Source organism: Pseudorca crassidens, chromosome 12, assembly GCF_039906515.1.
Source record: "Pseudorca crassidens isolate mPseCra1 chromosome 12, mPseCra1.hap1, whole genome shotgun sequence".
Taxonomy (NCBI): Eukaryota; Metazoa; Chordata; class Mammalia; order Artiodactyla; family Delphinidae; genus Pseudorca; species Pseudorca crassidens.
In genome coordinates this window covers 40,623,526-40,646,429 of record NC_090307.1, presented here as the reverse complement: position 1 = coordinate 40,646,429, position 22,904 = coordinate 40,623,526, and the positions used below count along the sequence as shown (strand labels likewise).

The window sequence follows — 22,904 nt, the reverse complement described above, 5'->3', positions numbered from 1 at the left end:
GAAGTCCAGCTTATCAGTGTTTTCCTTTTATTTATTTAATTATTTATTTGCTGTCATATCTAAGAAATCATTGACTAAACCAAGGTCTCAAAGATTTATACCAATATCTAGGGGTTCTGTAATTTTACATATTACATTTAGGCTTTGATCCATTTTGATGTAATTTCTGTACATGCTATGGGTAGTGACCCAACTTCATTCTTTTGCATGTGGATTTCCAGTTGTCCCAGCGTCATTTGTTGCAAAGACCATTCTTTCTCCTTTGATTGTCTTGCCACCCTTGTTGAAAATCTGTTAATCATAAATGTGTTTGTTTCTGTAATCTCAGTTCTATTCCATTGATCTATATTTCTATTTTAATCGCAGTACCACACTGCTTTAGTATACTGTAACTTTGCAGTAAGTCCTGGAATCAGGAAGTGTAAATACTCCAAGTTTGTTCTTCCTTTTCAAGGTTGTTCTGGCTATTCTGGGTCTTTTGCATTTCCATAAGAATTATAGAATCAACTTGTCAATTTCCGCACAAAAGTCAACTTGGATTTCAGTAGCAATTGTGTTGAATCTTTTTTTTTTTTTAATGTTGAACCTTCTTTTAATTTATTTATTTTTATTTTTGTCTTTGTTGGGTCTTCGTTTCTGTGCGAGGGCTTTCTCTAGTTGTGGCAAGCGAGGGTCACTGTTCATCGTGGTGCGCAGGCCTCTCACTGTCGTGGCCTCTCTTGTTGCGGAGCACAGGCTCCAGACGCGCAGGCTCAGTAGTTGTGGCTCACAGGCCTAGTTGCTCCGCGGCATGTGGGATCTTCCCAGACCAGGGCTCGAACCCGTGTCCCCTGTATTAGCAGGCAGATTCTCAACCACTGCGCCACCAGGGAAGCCCTGTGTTGAATCTTTTAAAAAAAATTTTAAAAAGTTTTTAATTCAAGTATAGTTCATTTACAATGTTATGTTAGTTTCAGGTGTATAGTACAGTGATTCAGTTTTTTATGTATATATTGTATATATACCTATATATTATATATGTGTATATATATTTTTTCTTTTTCAGATTCTTTTCCCTTATAGGTTATTACAAAATATTGAGTCTAGTTCCCTGTGCTATACAGTAGGTCCTTGATGGTTATCTGTTATATATATATATAGTACTGTGTATATGTTAATCTCATAAATTAGGAGATTGGGAATCTTTTTTTCTTAATTTTTAAAATTTTTTAATTCAATTTTTAAAGGTTACTTTCCATTTACAGTTATTACAAAATACTGGCTGTATTCCTCGTGTTGTACAATACATCCTTGAGCCTGTCTTACACCCCACAGTTTGTATTTCCTACTCCCCCACCCCTATGTTGTGTTGAGTCTTTAGATCGATTTGGAGAGTACTCTCAACTTAATACTATTAAGTCTTCCAGTCCTTGAATATGGTGTGTAAAATGTCTTTCTATTTATTTAGGTCTTCTTTAATTTCTTTCAGTGATGTTTTATAGTTTTCAGTGTACATGCCTTATACTCCTTTTGTTAAATTTATTTTCAAGTATTGTGTTTTATACTTTTTGGTACTACTATTAACGGAATTGTCTTCTTAATTTCATTTTTGGATTTTTCACTGCTAGTGTCCAGAAACAGTTGATTTTTTATCCTGCTACCTTTCTAAATTCATTTATTAGTTCTAATCTAATAGTTTTTTGGTAAATTCCTTACAATTTTCTATATATAAGATCATGCCATCTGTGAATAGAGATAGTTTTACATACCCCTTTTCAGTTTGGATTCCTTTTATTTCAACTGTCTTCTAAAGAGATTTAAAAATGCAACAAACTTTATAGCAAGTTCACTTTTCCATACTGATAGTCTGTTGGTCCAGTATCATTTATTAAGAGGACCATTCTTTTCCCCATTGAATTACCATGATGCTATTGTAATTCAAGGAGAGACTTAAAATTTCACTACAAGTCTGGCAACTGTGAGAGGAGAAAGAAAGAAAGATTGACTAGGAAGAGTCTCAGACTTCCTTGCAGTCTGAGGTAGTGTCTGTCTGTAGAGATGTATCCTTCCCTTATTATAGCATAGCATCTTTTTTGGTAATCTCTATCCTGAATTTTGTGTTTGTCATTCTTTTGTTTTTCTATATCAGGGGTTGACAAACTTTTTCTGTAAAGGGCCAGATGGAAAATATTTAGCCTCTGTGAGACACATGGTTTCTGTCTTAATTATCTAAGTCTGCCACTATAGTGTGGAAAAAGCCTTATGTATGTCAATGTATAAAAGAATGTGCATGGCTGTGTTTTGTTTTGTTTTTAATTAATTAATGTATTTATTTTTGGCTCTGTTGGGTCTTTGTTGCTGCACGCGGGCTTTCTCTAGTTGCGGCAAGTGGGGGCTACTCTTTGTTGTGGTGCGCAAGCTTCTCATTGCGGTGGCTTCTCTTGTTGTGGAGCACGGGCTCTAGGTATGCAGGCTTCAGTAGTTGTGGCACGTGGGCTCAGTCGTTGTGGCTCACGGGCTCTAGAGCGCAGGCTCAGTAGTTGTGGTGCATGGGCTTAGTTGCTCCACGGCATGTGGGATCTTCCCGGACCAGGGCGTGAACCCACGTCCCCTACATTGGCAGGCAGATTCTTAACCACTGCGCCACCAGGGAAGTCCCCCATGGCTGTGTTTTAATAAACCTTTTTTACAAAAACAAGCTTTGGGCCAGATTTGGCTTGCAGTCATAGTTTACCAACCCCTGTCCTATATGGTCTAAACATGTATTTATTTTTTAAACAATGTTTAGTTTTATATATATTTCAAACTTTATATAAATGATCTCGTATTGTGTGATTTGCTTTTTTGTTCAACATTATGTTCCTGAGATTTATTTATGTTGCATATGGTTACATTTCATTTCCTTTCACTGATATTTCAGTCAGGGTTTAGTCAGTTATTTTAACTGAGAGTATTTAATATAAAGACTTGTTAAATTGGTGCTGGAGAACTGAAAAGCAAAAGGGGCACACTAGGTTATCGTGTAGGTAGTAACTGCCAGAAACAACCACCATCTTTAGGGCTGGGAAAACAGAACAAGTTGGAATTATTAAAACCTAGAAGCTTGGAGGGGGAGCCACTTAGAGCTGGAACTTTGACCTCTGATGATGGGAAACCAGCCTGACTGGTATTGCTATCCCCAAGCAGATATGATAAAGGCTGGTTCTATGAGGGCTAGAAGAATTACCAACTGGAATCAGCTGTTCTTGCCAGGGTAAAGATCTCTGACAGGGGTGGCACTGATAGAAACAGGAAGCAAAGAGAAAGGAATGTGTCCTTTCTTCCTCTAAGAGCCTCTGGTTCTTCCTGTTGGCAGAGTTTAACAGAACGTTGTGGCAAAGAAGAAATGAAGTTTCCAGAGTCTCAGCCTCAGCATCACAAAACAGAGCATGGGGGATGGGTTTGAAGATGAATGTCAACAGCGTAACAACCAGTAGCTACAGAATTCCATTGTATAAATATACCACAGTTTAACTCTGGTTGACAAACATTTGTGTCTTCAGGTTTTTGCCTAAACACAATGCAGCTGAAGTTCTTGCCTGTGTGCAAGGGTTTCTCTTTTTTGTTTACTGAAATTTCTTTTAAAGGGTTTTCAGCAATTTTTCACATTGCCAAATCCAGTGACTTCTTTTTATATTCTGTTTAACTTTTTTGATCATTAGCACCATTAACCCCACATTCTTCTTGAAACTTTTTTCTCCCACAGTGTCGTATGCTTCTGATTCTCCTCTTGTCTTTTCAAAAACCAATTTTAATTTATTTTCTTCGGTTAGGAGATGATTTTTAAAAACTAATATTTTTTTCTTTAAGGAAAATTTTACAACATAGGAAAGTGTAAAGAAAATAATAAAAATCTAAACATTATCAATAATAACATATGGCTGAGTTTTAAATCTTTAAAACTCTGACTTGAGAGCCAGACCCACATTTCTAACTTCCTGACTAAACATTTCCACATGAATATCCTCCTGGCATCTTAAATTGACCATATCTAATATCTAAAGCCAAACCCATTTAATTTTTTTTTTTTTTTTTTTTTTACCATATCCTCTTTCTCATTTCCTTTTTCTCCGCTGTCTTTTCCATATTTGGATAGCAGTAATTCCAGGATTCATTTTAGGGGTCTTGGATTATTCTTGGCCACCTGAAGTAATTGGACTAAACTACTTCGTGGTTAGGCAAATGCCAAGGATTCTTTTTTTTTTTTAACATGTTCCTTTTACATGTTACCTCCAGTTCCCTTGTGAATCCCTAGGTTTCATGGCTTTAAAGCCCCCCTTTGATGTTCAATAACTAGGAGAACTTTTTATAGCACAAGAGATAGGATAGTACAGTGGGTAAGAACATAGACTCTGGAATCAATGCTTGAGTCTTGATTTTGCTACCTAACTGCTATATTCCTAGGCAAGATATGTAACCTCCTCGTAGAACAGGAATAATACCTACCTAATAACATTGTGAAAATTAAATGGATAAGTATAAAATACTTAGAATATTCCTAATAATACTAGGTATAATGTTATCTATTATTACTATTACTCTTTGGTCTAATACCCTTTGGAATGAACCTTTGGATATATTGAGAGCTTAGAACTGGTGCTTCTGCTGCCAGCCTTAGTATATCTTTAAGCAGCTGTGGGGCTATGGTGTAGGAAAGATTCTCAGTATCTTCCATTAGGTGTTTGTTTCTGTGACATTCATCAAGGGAAAGTTGTTTCCTTAATACTCCCTAACACTTAAGCAGGCACATTTCCGCCTAAGAGTTCTTTCTGTGTGCTTTTCTGTGTAAATTTCAGATGTCCCCTGGTGGACAGATAGTTCCTTAGCCTGTGTTGAGTTCACAGTAGGTTTAAATGAAATGGGTAAATAGCGTTCTATTTTACCAGATAAAAGAGATCCAAGAAATTTCATCTCCTGTGCTTATTTTAAGAAATTTCTCAAAAAGTCTTAAAAATTGTTTTTTGTGAAAGTTGATCAGAAGGATTTTTTTTTTTTTTTTAAGAATTTCTGCAGGGGAGGAATAAAGAGTGCATCATTGAAGGATTTATGTCTTGAAGATAAAAGACGCATTGCAAACTTAATTAAAGAACTGGCCAGGTGAGACAAAACCTTATATGAAATGCATTACTATATGAGAGAGTGGTTTTTTTTGAAAATAGAAAATTACAAATATGTTCTCATGTCATTGTGTCATTGTGTCATTGATCTTATGGGAGCAGTGACTTTTAGAATAAAAGGTATCCTGTGGTGCCAAAAAGAAAAGTAGAAGAAAACGTAAAATGGAAAAGAAACACTCTTCAGTTATGTTTTCTGGTTTAATTTCCCAAATTGTTTCATGGAAATATCTGCAGCAGTCATTTATCAAGAGGGAACATTTTGAAACTTAGCTCTGCTATTGATGTAGGTTGATATTGTAATCAGAGGCATAGCACTTTGGTTTTGCTTTAGTATCTGAAACAGAAAAGAACATTCATTTTATTGTGATCTTTCACAAGAATACTAGTTGTCATTTTGCTAACTTCTGATACTTTCAAGTAAGGGATTTTAAATTTTGAGAATGAGAGTTCTTAGCTGTTCTTAGCTGGAATAAACTATTCCAGTTTATTAATGATGTATATGAAGAATATTTACTTTGTATAATTTTTTGTTAATATACATATCAAGTTTTGGGGTCTTAAATAATAAATGAAGATGCTTATAGAGGAATGTGTTAATATAAATTATAAAAGTTAAGTTTAGGGGAAGGCCATACCTAAAAACTGATGAAATTATATTTATTTTTATCATTGAATTGCATGTTTGGAAATAGTAGGTCTTTTTCTTCTTTCTCTATTTTTAATTAAAGATAACTACATGAAGTGTTTCATTTTGAGACCTTAAAAGAATGTTTGTAGAGGCTTTTCTAGAAAGACCGAAGTTAAAAATTACCTTATTAAATCATAGAATCACAGGTATAAAAGATGACAAAAAGCAGTGATGTTTTGGGGGCTTAGGTTACAAGGTCTGAGATTTCAAAGTACATGCCTTAGTCTGAATGTGATATGCCACCTGAGATAAGCAGTAACCTCTTTCACTAGAATTCTTTGACTGTTCTGTTCCCTGAAGTAGAGTTTTCATGATCTCAAGTAGTGTTTTTTGTATTGGGAAAATATTTAATTGTTAAACATTTAATTTATGATCATCTCACAAGGCTTTTTACCACGAAGATGGATGTGGATGTCCTTAAAGCAATTACAGTTAGTTTGACTTCATATATACTGGTCCTGAATTGCCATTATTGTCCTGACTGATACATTTTCAGCTACCAGGCTTAGAGAGTACTTGACATCTTAGAGTATATTGTTTTGGTTTCAGTAAACTGCTGCTTTCTAGCAAAGTGCTCAATTCTCGGTAGAAGGTCATTGTGTTAGTACAAGGTTAATATTAGTACAAATTTGACTGCTGAAAACCCCTGTTATTACTATATTAACTATTAACATACAGGTATATGGGAATAATGTATTCTTGATTCCTTGAATTTGCTAAGTTTCCTCTGCTGGATATTTCAGTCTATGTTTTTCTACTCATACTTGCCAAACTGTTTTTTTTTCAAGACAGTTTTGTGCTAGTGGGAAAGTAGAGAGAATTCCATGTACCTCAAACACTGGCAACAAAACATTTCTAGCCTTCATGTTCTTTTACCTCTGAATTTTCAACCTGATTTCAAATAACTGGTTTCCTGTTGGCATTAAATACAGTCATTTCTCTTTCAGCTTGAGAAATAAAGTATATACTCCTTTGACCAGATATTTCCCTCTAGCTACTACCTTCTTTGTACTACAACATAACCTCACTCCTAGAAAAGAGTCTGTAATATCTATAATACTGTTTTCTACTCTGTTGCATTTCATTCCCTCCTCAAACTTATTCATTTATTTTAAAATATAATATATGGAAGTGCAATTTATATACGATAATATGTACCCGTTTTAATTATATATTTCACTGAGTTTTGACAAATGTAAGATTACTCCAGAAAGTTACATTGAGAACTTTTACAGTCAGTCCCCTCCTCTATCCTCCATCCCAGGCAGCCGTTAATGTGATTTCTATTATTACTGCTTAGTTTTATATCTGACATACCAGTATAAATGGCCCAACAGTATGTACTTTTTTCTGTCTGGCTTTTTTCCCTCAGCAAAATGATTTTTGGTGTGTGGTAAAATATACATAACATAAAATTTACCATCTTAACTGTTTTTAAGTGTACAGTTCAGTGATATTAAGTACATTCGTGTTGCTGTGTGACCGTTTCTGCCATCCATTCCCAGAACTTTTTCATCGCTGAAACTCTGTCCCCATTAAATAACTCCTCACTCTCCCCACTGCCTATTCCCTGGTCACCACTGTTCTATGTGCTTCATGAATTTGGCTATTCTAGATACCTTATATAAGTAGAATCATATAATATTTGTCCTTTAGTATCTGATTTATTTCGGAGCATAGTGTTTTTGAGACTTTTAAAAACTTGTTTTGTATAGGAGTAATGCATTTTTTATCATTGACTAGTATTCCATTGTATGCCTGTACCTTAATTTGTTTATCTATTCATCTATTAATGGACATTTGGGTTGTTCCAGTATTTGCCTTTTATGAATGGTGTTACTTTAACATTCATGTACAAGTCTTTGTGTGGCTATGATGTTTTATTTTTCTTCTGTAAATACTTAGGAGTGGAATTACTCAGTTATATGTTAAGTGTATATTTAACTTTATAAAAAACTGCCAAACTGTTTCCCAATGTAGTTGTGCTATTTCACACTCCCGCTAGGAACTTACGAGAGTTCCATCATTCTGCGTATTCAATAACTCTTGGTATTATCATTTCTTTGCATTTTGACCATTCTCATGAGTATAGTGATATCTCCTTGTGGAATGAATTTGTGTTTCCCCAATGATTAATGTGATGATTGGCCAGTCTTTTGTTAAGTGTCTGTTCAAATCTTTTGCCTGTTGTTTTTTTTTTTTTTTTTCACTCACCCGCTTCCTTCTTGACATTGAAGTATTAGAGTTCTTTATATATTCTGGATGTAAGTTTTCAAATATTTGTTTTTTCCTCCCAACCTGCAGCTTGCTTTTAATGCTCTTAATATTTTCTTTTGAAAAGCAATTTTTTTTTCTTTTGATGAAGTTCACTTCATCAGTTTTTTCTTTTATGGTTGATGTTTTTAGTGTTCCATCTAAGAAATCTTGCCCATCCCACAGTAGCAAAGATTTTTTCCTGTGTTAGAAAAGACTGTATCTTTTCTGCAGAATTAACCTCCGCCTCCTTGTCAAAAATCAGTTGACCATATATGCATGGCCTATTTCTGGGCACTTTATTTCATTCCACTGACCTATATGTTGCCCTGATGCCAATACCACAGTAACCTGATTACTGTCATTTTATAGTAAGTCTTGAAATCAGGTAAATCCTATTGATTTTTTGTTCTTTTTGAAAATTGTTTTGGCTCTTTGAGGTCCTTTGCATTCCACTAAATTTTAGAGTCAGCTTATTAATTCCTAAAAGAACATTGCCTCCTGGAATTTTGTTTGGGGTATATTGAATTTACAGATCAAAGTGAGGAAAATTAACATGCACTGAGTCTTCCAATCTATGAATATGTCATATCTCTCCATTATTTTTTTAGATTTTCTTGCATTTTTTTCTGCAGGATTTGTAGTTTTCAGGGGTACAGTGTGTAAAATATGCTCATATTTTGTTGTATTTATCCTTCAGTATTTTATGTTTTTTGATACTATTATAAATGGTGTAATTTTAATTTTATATTATACTGTACACTGAATTTTAAATTTTATTTCTAATTTGAAAAAAAACAGAATTGATTTTTTAACATTGACTTGGTATCCATCAACTTCTTAAAATTCACTTGTTATAGTAGTTTTTTTTTGCCAGAGTACTTTGGATTTTCCACATACAAGATTATGTCATCTACAGATAAAAACAGTTTTATTTTTTCTTTACAATCTATAGATTCTTTTTTTCTTTTTCTTGCCCTTTGGCATTGGCTAGAACCTGCAGGACAGTGTTGAATGAAAGTGACGAGGGTGGACATCTTTGCCTTCTTTTTGTTATCTTAAATCTTTAACTATTAAGCACAATGTAAGCTATAGGTTTTTTGTAGATGTTCTTTATCAGGTTGAGGATACTTATTTTTGTCCCTAGTTTGGTGAGGTTTTTTTTTTTTTTTAGTCATAAATAGGAGTAGAATTTTGTCAAATGATTTTTCTTCATTTACTGTGCTGATAATATGTTTTTTTTTCTCTGTTATACTCTGGTAAAATATGTTGATTGATTTTTGAATGCTTAATTTACCTTGCCTTCCTGGCCTAAGCCTCATTTGGTCATGGTGGTTTTTGGTTTTGTTTTTCATCTATTACTGAGTTTGATTTGCTAATATTTTATTAGAGATTTTTGTAACATGAGAAATGCTTGTAGTTTTCATGAAATGTCATTATATATTTTTTAACTTTATGTTTTAATTATGGTAAAATACACATAACATAAATTTTACCATCTTAAGCTATTTTTAAATCTACAGTTCAGTAGTATTAAATGTATTCACGTTGTTGTTCAACCAGTCTCCAGAACCCTTTTCATCTTGAAAAACTAAAACTCTGTGTGCCCATTAAAGCTCCCCATTCCTCCCTTTGCCAGCCCCTGGCAGTCACCATTCTACTTTCTCTGTCTGCAAGTTTTACTATTCTAGAACCTTATATATATGTCAAATCATTGTGTTTTTTACCATAATGTGGTAAAATACATATAACGTACCATTGACCTGTTGTGACATTCAGTACACTAACAGTTTTGCATAACCATCACTTTTAAGTTCCAGAACATTTTCACTCCAAAGGAAACTGTACCCATTAAGCAGTTGCTGCCCATTCTCCCTTTCCACCTAACCCCTGACAATAGCTAATCAGTTTTCTGTCTGTATTGATTTGCTAACTCTCGATATTTCATTTAACTGGAATCATACAATATGTGGCCTCTTGTGTCTGATTTCTTTCACTTAGCATAATGTTTTCAAGGTCGGCTGAAAAATACCCCATTGTGTGGATACATCACATTTTGTTTCTCCATTCATTCGTTTATAGACATTTGGGTTTCTCCCTTTTGACTGTTGCGAGTAGTGCGCTATGAATATTCATGTGCAAGTTTTTGTTTGAACACCTGTTTCAGTTATTTTGGCTATATACCCAGGAGTGGAATTACTAGGTCTTAGGTTGTTCTATGTTGAACTTTTTGGGGAGCTACCAATCGTTTCCACAGCAGCTGAACCACTTTATATTCCCCCTAACAGTGTACAAGGATTCCAGTGTTTCCATATCCTCACCAACATCTGTTGTATTTCATTTTTTTGATAATAGCCATCCTAGTAAGTATGAAGTGGTATCTGCTTGTGGTTTTGATTGTCATTTTCCTAGTGGCTAATGATGTCAACATTTGTAAGTCTTCTTTGGAGAAGTGTCTATTCAAGTCCTTTGCCCATTTTTTAATTGGGTTGTTTGTCTTGTTGTTGTTGTTGTAATAGTTTTACATATTCTAGATTTTTTTTTCATATTCTAGATTTTAGACCACTAAAAGATACATGATTTACAAATAACCTCTCATTATGTAAGTTGTTTTTTCACTTTCTTGATTGTGTCCTTTGAAGCATAGAAGATTTTACTATTGATGAAGTCTAAATTTTCTAATTTTTCTCCTGTTGATTGTGCTTTTGGTGACATATCTAAGAAACTACTGCCATATCAAAGATCATGAAGATTTAACCCTATGTTTTCTTCTATGAGTTTTATGGTTTTAGCTCTTTATTCAGGTCTTTGGTTCATTTTGGTTTAATTTTTGTGTATGGTAAGAGGTAGTGGTTCAACTTAGTTCTTTTGCATGTGGAAATCCATTTGTCCCATTTGTTTTTATCATTACCAGACTCATGGACATTTTATTTTATTCTAATCCAGGACTCACAGAAATAAAAATGGAGTAGCACAGTGGTACATTTTAAAAAAAGAACACTTTGTTTTGAGGTAATTATAGATTCATCTGCAGTGGTAAGAAATACTACAGAGAGATAGTCCATGTCCCCTTTACCCAGTTTTCACCAATGGTAGCATTTTGATTAACTGTAGTGCAATATCACAACCAGAAAATTGATATTGATAGAATTCATCAACCTTGTATAGATTTTACATGTACTTATTTGTGTGTATATTTAGTTCTGTGCAGTTTTATCACATATGTAGATTTGTGTACCATCACCACAGTCAAGATACAAAACAGTTTTGTTACAAGAGTCACTCATGCTGTCCTTTTATGAACATAGCTATTTTCCCTTGTACTGCTTTCTCCTTCCCTAATCCCTAGCAACCACTGATCCACTCTCCATCTCTATAATTTTGTCATTTCAAGAATGGTATATAAATGGAATCATACAGTATGTAACCTTTTGAGATTAGCTTTCTTTCCCACTCAACATAGTACTTTTTAGATCCATCCAAGTTGTTGAATGTATCAATAGTTTGTTCCTTTTATTGCTGAATAGTATTCCATGCTATGGGTGTACTACATTTTCTTTAACCATTCACCTGTTAAAGGATTGTTTTCAGCTTCAGACTGTTAGAAATGAAACGGCTGTGAATATTCAATGTATAGATTTTTGTGTGAGCGTAACATTTTCATTTCCTTGGAATATTGTGTCATAAATGCATATATAGTTTTGTCAGAAACTGCTGAACTATTTTCAAGGAGGGTTTACCATTTTACATTGCCACCAACAATGCAAGAGAGATCTACATCCTCTGCATTCTTGCCAACGTTTGTTATAATTATTTTGTATTGTAGTCATTTGGATAGGTATTTAGTGTTATCTAATTGCGTTTTTTTTTTTTTTTTTTTTTTGAGGTACGCGGGCCTCTCACCGCTGTGGCCTTTCCCGTTGCGGAGCACAGGCTCCGGGCGCGCAGGCCCAGCGGCCATGGCCCACGGGCCCAGCCGCTCCACGGCATGTGGGATCCTCCCGGACTGGGGCACGAACCCACATCCCCTGCATCGGCAGGCGGACCCCCAACCACTGCGCCATCAGGGAAGACCTAATTGTGGTTTTAATTTGCATTTTTCTAATGGATATTGATGTTGGACATTGCTTCATGTGCTTATTTGCCATCTTCTTCAGAGAAATGTCTCTTCATCCTTTTTGCCCATTTCCTGTGTAATATTTGGGTTTTTTTATTGATGAACTTTGAGAGTTCTTCATATGTCCTATATAGAGAGCCTTTGTTGGATATGTAGTTTGCAAATACTTCTTCATAGTCTGTAGGTTGTCTTTTCATCCCTTTCGTAGGGTCTTTCATAGAGCAAATGTTTTTAATTTTAACTAGGTCTAGTTTATCAGTTTTTTCCTTTTACAGACCATGATTTTATTGTCAAGTCTAAGAACTCTTTGCCTAGCCTTAGTTCCTGAAGATTTTCTCCTGTTTCTTTCTGAAAGTTTTATAGTTTTATGTTTTGTATTAAGTGAATGATCCATTTTGCAATAATTTTTGTATAAGGTGTGAGGTTTAGGTTGAGCTTCCTTTTTTTTTGCCTACTGTGTCCAATTGCTCCAGCGCCATTTGTTGAAATCTTTTTTATACTTTTGTCAGAAATCAGTTGGGCATATTTGCATATGTCTCTTTCTCATCAGTTGGACATATTTGCATATGTCTCTTTCTCAGTTCTCTTTTCTAATCCATTGATCTATGTCTCTATCCTTCTGCCAACTGTCTTAATTGCTGTAGCTATATAGTAAGCCTTAATATTGGATAGAATGATTCCTCCCATTTTATTCTTTTTCAAAATTATTGTAGCTCTTCTAGTCCTGTGCCTTTCCATGATAACTTTAGAAGATTGTCAATGTCTATTAAAAAAACTTTGCTGGTATTTTAATAGCTATTACATTAAAACTATAGATCAGTTTTGGGAAAAATTGACATGTTTACTCTGTTGAGTCTTCCAATCTATGAATATGGCAAGACTCTCCATTTATTTAGCTATTTGATTTCTTTCATCAGCATTTTATAATTTTCAGGATATAAATCCTGTATGTGTTTTCTCACAGTTATGTTTAAGTATTTAATTTTCTTTGGAGCAATTATAAATGTATTGTGTTTTAAATTTTGGTTTTCACGTTTGTCGTTTCATGTTTGTTTGCTGTTTGAAATGTGATTGAAATTTCCGTGTTTATCTTGATTCCTGGAGCATTGCTGAACTCACTAGTTCTAGAGGTTTTACTGTTGATTCTTTGGGGCAATGACAATTATGTCATTTGTAGATAGGGACGGTTTTATTACTCTCTTTTGAATGTGTATGCTTTTTATTTCTTATGGTCCTGGCTAAGACTTCCAGTGCTATGTGAATAGGAGTGTTGAGAGAGGATATGTTTACTATGTTCTTGATTTTATGTGGAAAGCATTCAATCTATCATCAAGTATGATGTTAGCTGTAGATTTTTTGTAGATACTCTTTTTAAAGTTGAGGAACTTTCTCTCTATGCTGAGTTTTTGTTATGATTCCATGCAAGGTTTTGTAAAATACATTTTTCTGCCTCTATATCATATGAGTTTTCTTTAGCTATTTATTTGGTGGGTTATCTTAAAATTGATTTTTAAATGTTGGACATGCCTTACATACCTGTAATAAATCTCACTTGTTATAATTGTTTTTCTACATTGCGGGACTTGCTTTTATAGTATTTTGTTTAGAATTTTAATTTTTTTATTTTACTTTTTTATTTATTTATTTTTTTGGCCACGCCACGCATCTTGCGGGATCTTAGTTCCCCAACCAGGGATCAAATCTCGGCCCCAGCAGAGAAAGCGGTGAGTCCTAACCACTGGACTGCCAGGGATTCCCTGTTTGGAATTTTTACATCAAAGTTTGTGAGAGGTATTAGATGGTAGTTTTCTCTTTTTTTATTGCCTCAGTCTGCTTTTAGTACCATCCTTATAAAGTGAGTTAGGAAGTATTCTCTCCTTTTCTATTTTCCGGAAGAAATTGTATAAAATTGGTGTTAGTTCTTCTTTAAATATTTAATAGAATTCTCCAGTGAAACCATCTGGGCCTAGATATTTCTTTCTGAAGAGCTTTTTAATTACAGTTTCAATTTGTTTAATGATTATAAGATTATTTAAGTTGTCTATTTTGTCTTGGTTGAGTTTTGGGAGTTTGTGACTTTTGAGAATTGTTCCATTTCTTCTAATTTATGTCAACATAAAGTTGTTCATAGTATTCTCTTATTATCTTTTTAATGACTTCAGGGTCTATAGTGCTTCATTTGTGATATTATTTGTATCTTCACTCTTATTTTTGTCAGTCTTGCTAGGCTTGTCAGTTTTAGAGATTTTTTTTCAAAGAACCAGCTTTTTCTTTCATTGATTTTTTTCTCTATTTTTCCTGTTTTCAATTTCATTGATTTTTGCTCTTGTGTTTGTTATTTTATTCCTTCTTCTTATTTTATATTTATTTTGTTATTTTTCTAGTTTATTAAAATAGGAACTTGAGACTATTCTTTTTTTGATATAACTATTTAGTTCTTCTCATTACTACTTTCAGTGCATCTCACATGTTTTGATTTTTTGTATTTTCATTTCATTCACTTCTATGTATTTTTAAAAAATATTTCCTTTGAGACTTCCTCTTTGACCCATGGATTATTTAGAACTGCACTGTATAATTTCCAAGCATTTGGAGGTTTTCCCCTTGTCTTTCTGTTATCGATTTCTAGTTTGGTTCTCTTATGCTAAGAGAACAATTGCAAAATTTTTTTGAGGTTTGTCTCATGGCCCAAGATATGGTTGATCTTGATGAGTGTTCATGAGTGCTTGAAGAAAATGTTTATAATTGTAATTCTCCCAGTTTACATTGAAAAACCTGGTTTATATTATCTTTAATATATTTCCTTTTTTTGTTTGATCATCCTGTATGTAACTAATCCTCCATCTCTGCCTCTACTCCCTCTCCTGCACAGAAGCCACCTCATCCTGCTGGAGGCTGAACTCCCCATTACCGTCCACGAGTTTCCCTCAAGGATGCCCTTTCTCTCTGCTTACATTCCAGCACACCAACCCAGGCCATACTCTGCCTGAATGTCCTCTTCACTGCACTCTGGTTCTGACTCTTCATGTTGAGATGTCTCCACTCCTTGGATGTCCTCTCCTCTTTCCTCTGATTAGGCTTTGACACCCTACACCAAGCCACCCCTTTGCAGTTATGTCCTCCTTACCTTTCTCTGGCTCTGACCTCCACATGCTGGTCCTCTCCCTTGTGTGGATGCCCTCCTTCTTCATCTTGGCTCTGACATTTCACCAGCTTGCCCCGTCTTGAGATTGACCCTTCTCACTCTGCCTGGGCTCTGATACTACTCACTGGGCTGCCCTCTGAGTGTGTGTCCTTTTCATCCTCCTTGGGCTGTGATAACCTGCTTCAGGTTAACACTGTGTGGATGCTCTCTTTACTTTTTGTAGACTACTCTACACCAGCACCCACTCCCAACCCCTCTTCACCATACTGGGACTCTGAATCTCGATGCTGGATCACTCCCATCCTCTTGCAAGGATAACTACCTCAAATACTTAGGCTCTGACACCCATGCTGGGCTACCCCTCCACGTGGATGCTCTTCTCATCTCGTTGAGGCTCTGCTGCCCGTGCTCGATTACCCTCACTTGTTGATGCCCTCAACTAGCTTGGCCAGTGACATCCCACTGGGCAGACCTTCTGTGCACCTCTTGATGTCACTCTGATTCTGACTCTGCCCTGTGTCATGGTTTTAGGACTTAATTGTTCAGGAAGAAAAAGGAAAGTCGAATATGAAGAAGAGAAATAGGAAATGAAAACTCAATGTTCAGTTTAGAAGAGAAAAAAGTTTTCTCTTTGCGTAAAGGACATTTAGATGTATTTTCTTATTCTTGAAGAAACACATTGTTTTATATTTATATACTTTGCTTTCCAACTCGTGTCATATAAAATAAGACAAAAACTCTGATTCTTTTGTGTTCTGCCTACCTTGCCTGGTACATTGCTTTTTTTTTTTTTTTTTTTTGCGGTACGCGGGCCTCTCACTGTTGTGGCCTCTCCAGTTGTGGAGCACAGGCTCTGGACGTGCAGGCTCAGCAGCCATGGCTCACGGGCCCAGCCGCTTCGCAGCATGTGGGATCTTCCCGGACCGGGGCACGAACCCATGTCCCCTGCATCAGCAGGCAGACTCTCAACCACTGCGCCACCAGGGAAGCCCTATTGCTTTTTTAAAACTAATATACTTTTGAATAAATAGAGAATAATGAAAATGTATTAATAGAGGGTTATTAGGAGGCTAAAGTTTTGAAAGTTGTTTTCAATTCATGTTTTTTCAGTAAAAATTAAGCATAAAGAATGGAGGTTGTTTCGGTTGTGATAAAGGTCAAACCAAATGGGGAAAGTGTTGGAAGATTTAGGAAATCTTACGTATTCCTATGTCATATTCAAGTATAGTATGCTTAAGAATTTCAGCTACTGTGCAGATCTACTAACATTGTTTTAGGAGAGAAGTCACTGAGTGCTTAGCACCCAGTGTTGACCATTAACAAGCTTATTTTCAGAATTCTGTAGTATTCAGTAACTCTCAGTACAACATACAAAACAAACAGCGTGTTTGCAATTACAGAGTGACATGCAATATAAAGGCAAAGTGATAACTGTATCTTTTTTTTTAATGTTGCCTTTGAGATGAAAAGCATTCTTACCAAAGCATAGCCTTTTTAATAAAAACATGGCCTTGACTTTATCAGTATAAGAGGGAAAACCAAATATATCCAAATTCTAAGACTGGCTTACGTATATCTTGGGGGGATCCATTGAGAATCTAGCTGTGAGGTCCTTTTTAGTCAGTATCTTTATCGGTGTTATGTATGAAAGAATAAAAAAGATGCCTATAAGATTTATTGCTGTTTCTAAATGAAAGTAAATGTTAATAGAAAATATAAATAAAATTCAGAATTGGTATAAGAGCTTGGAAAATGGTTTCATTCAAGCAGGATAGAAGACAGTAGTGACAAGTACAGGTTATTAAGTGCCTAGGATAAAAATAAATTAGAAATTCATTTTAGGGGTTTCCCTGGTGGCGCAGTGGTTGAGAATCCGCCCGCCGATGCAGGGGACACGGGTTCGTGTCCCGGTCCAGGAAGATCCCACATGCTGCGGAGCGGCTAGGCCCGTGAGCCATGGCCGCTGAGCCTGCGTGTCCGGAGCCTGTGCTCTGCAACGGGAGAGGCCCCAGCAGTGAGAGGCCCGCTTACCGTAAAAAAAAAAAAAAAAAATTCATTTTAGAGAGAGGCTTACTGGTTAGGCCCAGTGAGTGAAAGAAAAAAAATGCATGGTTCCTAGTTAAATTTAACCTGAACATGAGCAAACAATATTATGCTATTTGGCAAGAAAACAAATAGATAAAAACACTTGGTGTGAGTTTTTAATCCGTAGATGCCTCCTTAATAATCTGTATATGCTCAGAGAACTTTTTCACTTGTGTTAACTACACTAATAAAATAATAGAATACAAATACAAATCAAAATTTACAGGCTAATGGATAACACATACCACAAAGATAAATTAGGAATATTATATATTATTTAGTTTATAAAAGAGAGTATAAGACATGACTTGATATATGAGTTTCAAGTAAATAAAAGGGTTTCCCTGAGGTGTCCAGCATTGATTTACATTTGCAGAAGGATAAGTGGAATATTGATTAATCTTTTTAAGAGGTATTAGGTTAGAGAGAATTCTTTTTGTTCAAGATTGCTGAATTAAGTGACCTCAGAAAGTCTTTTACAGTAAAATTAATGAATTGTTTGCATGGATGGGAAAAGTAGTTCATTTATGAGGACTTGAAAAATGAATGGCTCTGCAAAATATTATAGCTTGTGCTGAAAGATGGTGACAGTTCTTTATTTACGCATTTGCATTTTTTTACTGCGACTTTTTAAGATGGGCAGGGGTACCATAGACTACTGCACAAACCGTACTATAGCTCATTCTTTAAAGGGAAAAAAAAGTTTTAAAATAATCTTGGCTACAATTGCAGTTTTTGATGTATATGAGCCATATTCTAAGAAGCCTTAGAAAAGCTCCACTATTTCATGTTCTGAGCCCACACTGTCACATAGTGCATGGTTCCCTAGTGAATACCTGTGTGCTAACTCATTTGAGGACAGGGTTCTTTTTTAGGCTCAGATACTCTGATTTTTCCTAGAGGACAGTTTGCTATTTCTACTTAACATTTCTCAGAAGAAAAATAGAAAGTGTAGCACCATTAGATTCCCATTGTAAAATAAGTAGGTCATCATTATTTTATATTTATTCCTGTCTTTTATTTTTTGAAAACAATCATAATTTTGGGTCATAATTAAATGTACGTTGCAGTACAATAAGAAGGTTAGACTTTAATTTTTCAGTGACTCAGTTTTTTTTCTTCGCATTTGAAGCCTTTATGGACTTGGGGCGGGGTATAAATAGAATTTATAATGGATTATATAGTAAATTTCAAGAAAAGATAAGGAATTTTTAAATTGCTTTAGTTAGAAAGGCATTCTCTGAACTCTAGTGTATCTTCATGCTGTAGAACAGTTAATATGCCAAAATGCATTCTCAGATTGTCGATTCTGAGCTCTAGAATTGAAAGAACAGTTTTTGAGTGACTAGCGTACAATCTTTCTCTTGGTTCTGGCCGGATACTTCTTCCTAAAAGAGGTTAATTTTTCTATAGCATTTTTTTCCTCCCTTCTGCATGGCCTCTGGAAGCATGCACAGTGCCATTTGAATGTGGACAGGCTCCTCTGACCCTGCTGGATCTATGCAGAATTATGCCTGCTTGACCTACTCAGAATTATGCTTGGGCCACAGTTTGGTTATGAAAAGTTGAAAGGCCACAATTGTAGGTACATGTGATATGTAAGTATATGCAGTAGCTTTTCATTCTTTTCTCAGGCAATTTTTATTTTTTTACCAAGAGTCTTTATATATGCTGATTATTCTCTTTTTTTTATATGCCTGTTTTAATGGATTCAGATTTCTTACATCTGAAATCAACAGGCGAAAGGAAAACATTGAACTAAGGGAAGAGTGAAGAGCATAGATTACCAGAAATTCTTATACAAATATTTTATTAGATTGGTGTCTCAAAATTGGAACTATAGCTTAAATTAATGGCATTTGTGATTTGAGTATTATCAGGTTAGTACTTTATAACTGAAAGTGTTTATTCTAACCATATTAATTACCCAGTTTTTATTGAAAAACAATTATTGAGTATTTGCTACATGATGATCTACTTTTTCAAAGCATTTGTGGAAGAGGTAATCAATTCTTGTCATATATTATGCTGCATATTTTCTAGTAGTTGTTATTTTTTTAACATCTTTATTGGAGTATAATTGCTTTACAATGGTGTGTTAGTTTCTGCTGTATAACAAAGTGAATCAGCTATACATATACATGTATCCTCATATCTCCTCCCTCTTGCATCTCCCTCCCACCCTCCCTATTGCACCTCTCAAGGTGGTCACAAAGCACCGAGCTGATCTTCCTGTGCTATGTGGCTGCTTCTCACTAGCTATCTGTTTTACATTTGCTAGTGTATATATGTCCATGCCACTCTCTCACTTCGTCCCAACTTACCCTTTCCCCTCCCCGTGTCCTCAAGTCTATTCCCTACATCAGCGTCTTTTTTTAAAAATTTAATATTATTATTTTTTTTACACAGCAGGTCCTTATTAGTCATCAGTTTTATACATATCAGTGTATACATGTCAGTCCCAATCGCCCAATTCATCACACTACCACCACCACTACCCTGGCGCTTTCCCCCCCTTGGTGTCCATAAGTTTGTTCTCTACATCTGTGTCTCAGTTTCTGCCCTGCAAACTGGTTCATCTGTACCATTTTTTCTAGGTTGCACATATATGCAATAATACATGATATTTCTTTTTCTCCTTCTGACTTACTTCACTCTGTATGACAGTCTCTAGATCCATCCACGTCTCTACAAATGAACCAATTTTGTTCCTTTGTATGGCTGAGTAATATTCCATTGTTTATATGTACCACATCTTCTTTATCCATTTGTCTGTTGATGGGCATTTAGGTTACTTCCATGGTCTGGCTATTGTAAATAGTGCTGCAATGAACATTGGGGTGCATGTGTCTTTTTGAATTATGGTTTTCTCTGGGAACATGCCCAGTAGTGGGATTACTGGATCATATGGTAATTCTATTTTTGATTTTTTAAGGAACCTCCATACTGTTCTCCAGAGTGGCTGAATCAATTTACATTGCCATCAACAGTGCAAGACGGTTCCCTTTTCTCCACACCCTCTCCAGCATTTGTTGTTTGTAGATTATCTGATGACGCCCATTCTAACTGGTGTGAGGTGATACCTCATTGTTGTTTTGATTTGCATTTCTCTAATAATTAGTGATGTTGAACAGCTTTTCATGTGCTTCTTGGCCATCTTTTTGTCTTCTTTGGACAAATGTCTATTTAGGTCTTCTACCCATTTTGGGGCTGGGTTGTTTGTTTTTTTAATATTGAGCTGCATGAGCTGCCAGTACATTTTAGAGATTAATCCTTTGTCCGTTGATTTATTTGCAAATATTTTCTCCCATTTTGAGGGCTGTTTTTCGTCTTGTTTATGCTTTCCTTTGCTGTGCAAAAGCTTTGAAGTTTCATTAGGTCCCATTTGTTTATTTTTGTTTTTATTTCCATTACTCTAGGAGCTGGATCAAAAAAGATCTTGCTGTGATTTATGTCATAGAGTGTTCTTCCTATGTTTTCCTCTGAGAGTTTTATAGTGTCCGATCTTACATTTAGGTGTCTAATCCATTTTGAGTTTATTTTTGTGTATGGTGTTAGGGAGTGTTCTAATTTCGTTCTTTCACATGTAGCTGTCCAGTTTTCCCAGCACCACTTATTGAAGAGACTGTCTTTTCTCCATTGTATATCCTTGCCTCCTTTGTCATAGATTAGTTGACCGTAGGTGCATGGGTTTATCTCTGGGCTTTCTATCTTGTTCCATTGATCTGTGTTTCTGTTTTTGTGCCAATACCATATTGTCTTGATTACTGTAGCTTTGTAGTATAGTCTGAAGTCAGGGAGTCTGATTCCTCCAGCTCCGTTTTTTTCCCTCAAGACTGCTTTGGCTATTTGGGGTCTTTTGTGTCTCCATACGAATTTTAAGATTTTTGTTCTAGTTCCGTAAAATATGGCATTGGTAATTGGATAGGGCTTGCATTGAATCTATAGATTGCTTTGGGTAGTATAGTCATTTTCACAATATTGCTGCTTCCAATCCAAGAACATGGTATATCTCTCCATCTGTTGGTATCATCTTTGATTTCTTTCATCAGTGTCTTATAGTTTTCTGCATACAGGTCTTTTGTCTCTCAGGTAGGTTTATTCCTAGGTATTTCATTCTTTTTGTTGCAATGGTCAGTGGGAGTGTTTCCTTAATTTCTCTCTCAGATATTTCATCATTAGTGTATAGGAATGCAAGAGATTTCTGTGCATTAAGTTTGTGTCCTGCAACTTTACCAAATTCATTGATTAGCTCTAATAGTTTTCTGGTGGCATCTTTAGGATTCTCTATGTATAGTATCATGTCATCGGGAAACAGTGACAGTTTTATTTCTTCTTTACCAATTTGGATTCCTTTTATTTCTTTTTCTTCTCATTACAGTGGTTAGAACTTCCAAAACTATGTTGAATAAGAGTGGTGAGAGTGGACATCCTTGTCTTGTTCCTGATCTTAGAAGAAATGCTTTCAGTTTTTCACCATTGAGAATGATGTTTGCTGTGGGTTTGTCATATATGACCTTTATTATGTTGAAGTAGGTTCCCTCTATGCCCACTTACTAGAGGGTTTTTTATGATAAATGGGTGTTGATATTTGTCAAAAGCTTTTTCTGCATCTATTGAGATGATCATATGGTTTTTGTGCTTCAATTTGTTAATATGGTGTATCACATTGATTGAGTTCCGTATATTGAAGAATCCTTGCATCTCTGGGATAAATCCCACTTGATCATGGTGTATGATCCTTTTAACTTGTCGGATTCTGTTTGCTAGTATTTTGTTGAAGATTTTTGCATCTATATTCATCAGTTATATTGGTCTGTAGTTTTGTTTTTTTGTACTATCTTTGTCTGGTTTTGGTATCAGGGTGATGGTGGCCTCATAGAATGAGTTTGAGAGTGTTCTTTCCTCCACAATTTTTTGGAAGAGTTTGAGAATGATGGGTGTTAGCTCTCCTCTACATGTTTGATAGAATTCACCTGTAAAGCCGTCTGTTCGTGGACTTGTTTGTTGGAAGATTTTTAATCATAGTTTCAATCATTACTTGTGATTGGTCTGTTCATATTTTCTATTTCATCCTTGTTCAGTCTTGGAAGGTTATACCTTTCTAAGGATTTGTCCATTTCTTCCAGGTTGTCCATTTTATTGGCATAGAGTTGCTTGTAGTAGTCTCTTAGGATGCTTTGTATTTCTGTAGTGTCTGTTGTAGCTTCTCCTTTTTCATTTCTAATTTTATTGGAGTCCTCTCCCACTTTTTCTTGATGAGTCTGGCTAATGGTTATCAATTTTGTTTATCTTCTCAGGGAACCAGCTTTTAGTTTTACTGATCTTTGTTATTGTTTCCTTTATTTCTGTTTGATTTATTTCTGCTCTGATCTTTATAATTTCTTTCCTTCAGCTCACTTTGGGATTTGTTTGTTCTTCTTTCTCTAGTTCCTTTAGGTGTAGCGTTAGATTGTTTATTTGAGATTTTTCTTCTGTCTT

General features: G+C 35.3%; 1 protein-coding gene across 5 annotated transcripts in view; it reads left to right on the top strand.

Moving 5' to 3' along the window:
• KIAA1328 (KIAA1328 ortholog) overlaps nt 1–22,904 on the top strand; it is a 386,783-nt gene that overhangs the window by 9,873 nt on the left and 354,006 nt on the right. For 3 of the 5 annotated variants that reach the window (XM_067699299.1, XM_067699298.1, XM_067699300.1), the window contains one exon: nt 5,021–5,115. The exons of the other annotated variants lie outside the window; for them this stretch is intronic. In XM_067699299.1, the coding sequence (XP_067555400.1) occupies nt 5,021–5,115 (95 nt within the window). The remainder of the gene's footprint in view (nt 1–5,020; nt 5,116–22,904) is intronic. 5 annotated transcript variants of the gene reach the window in all.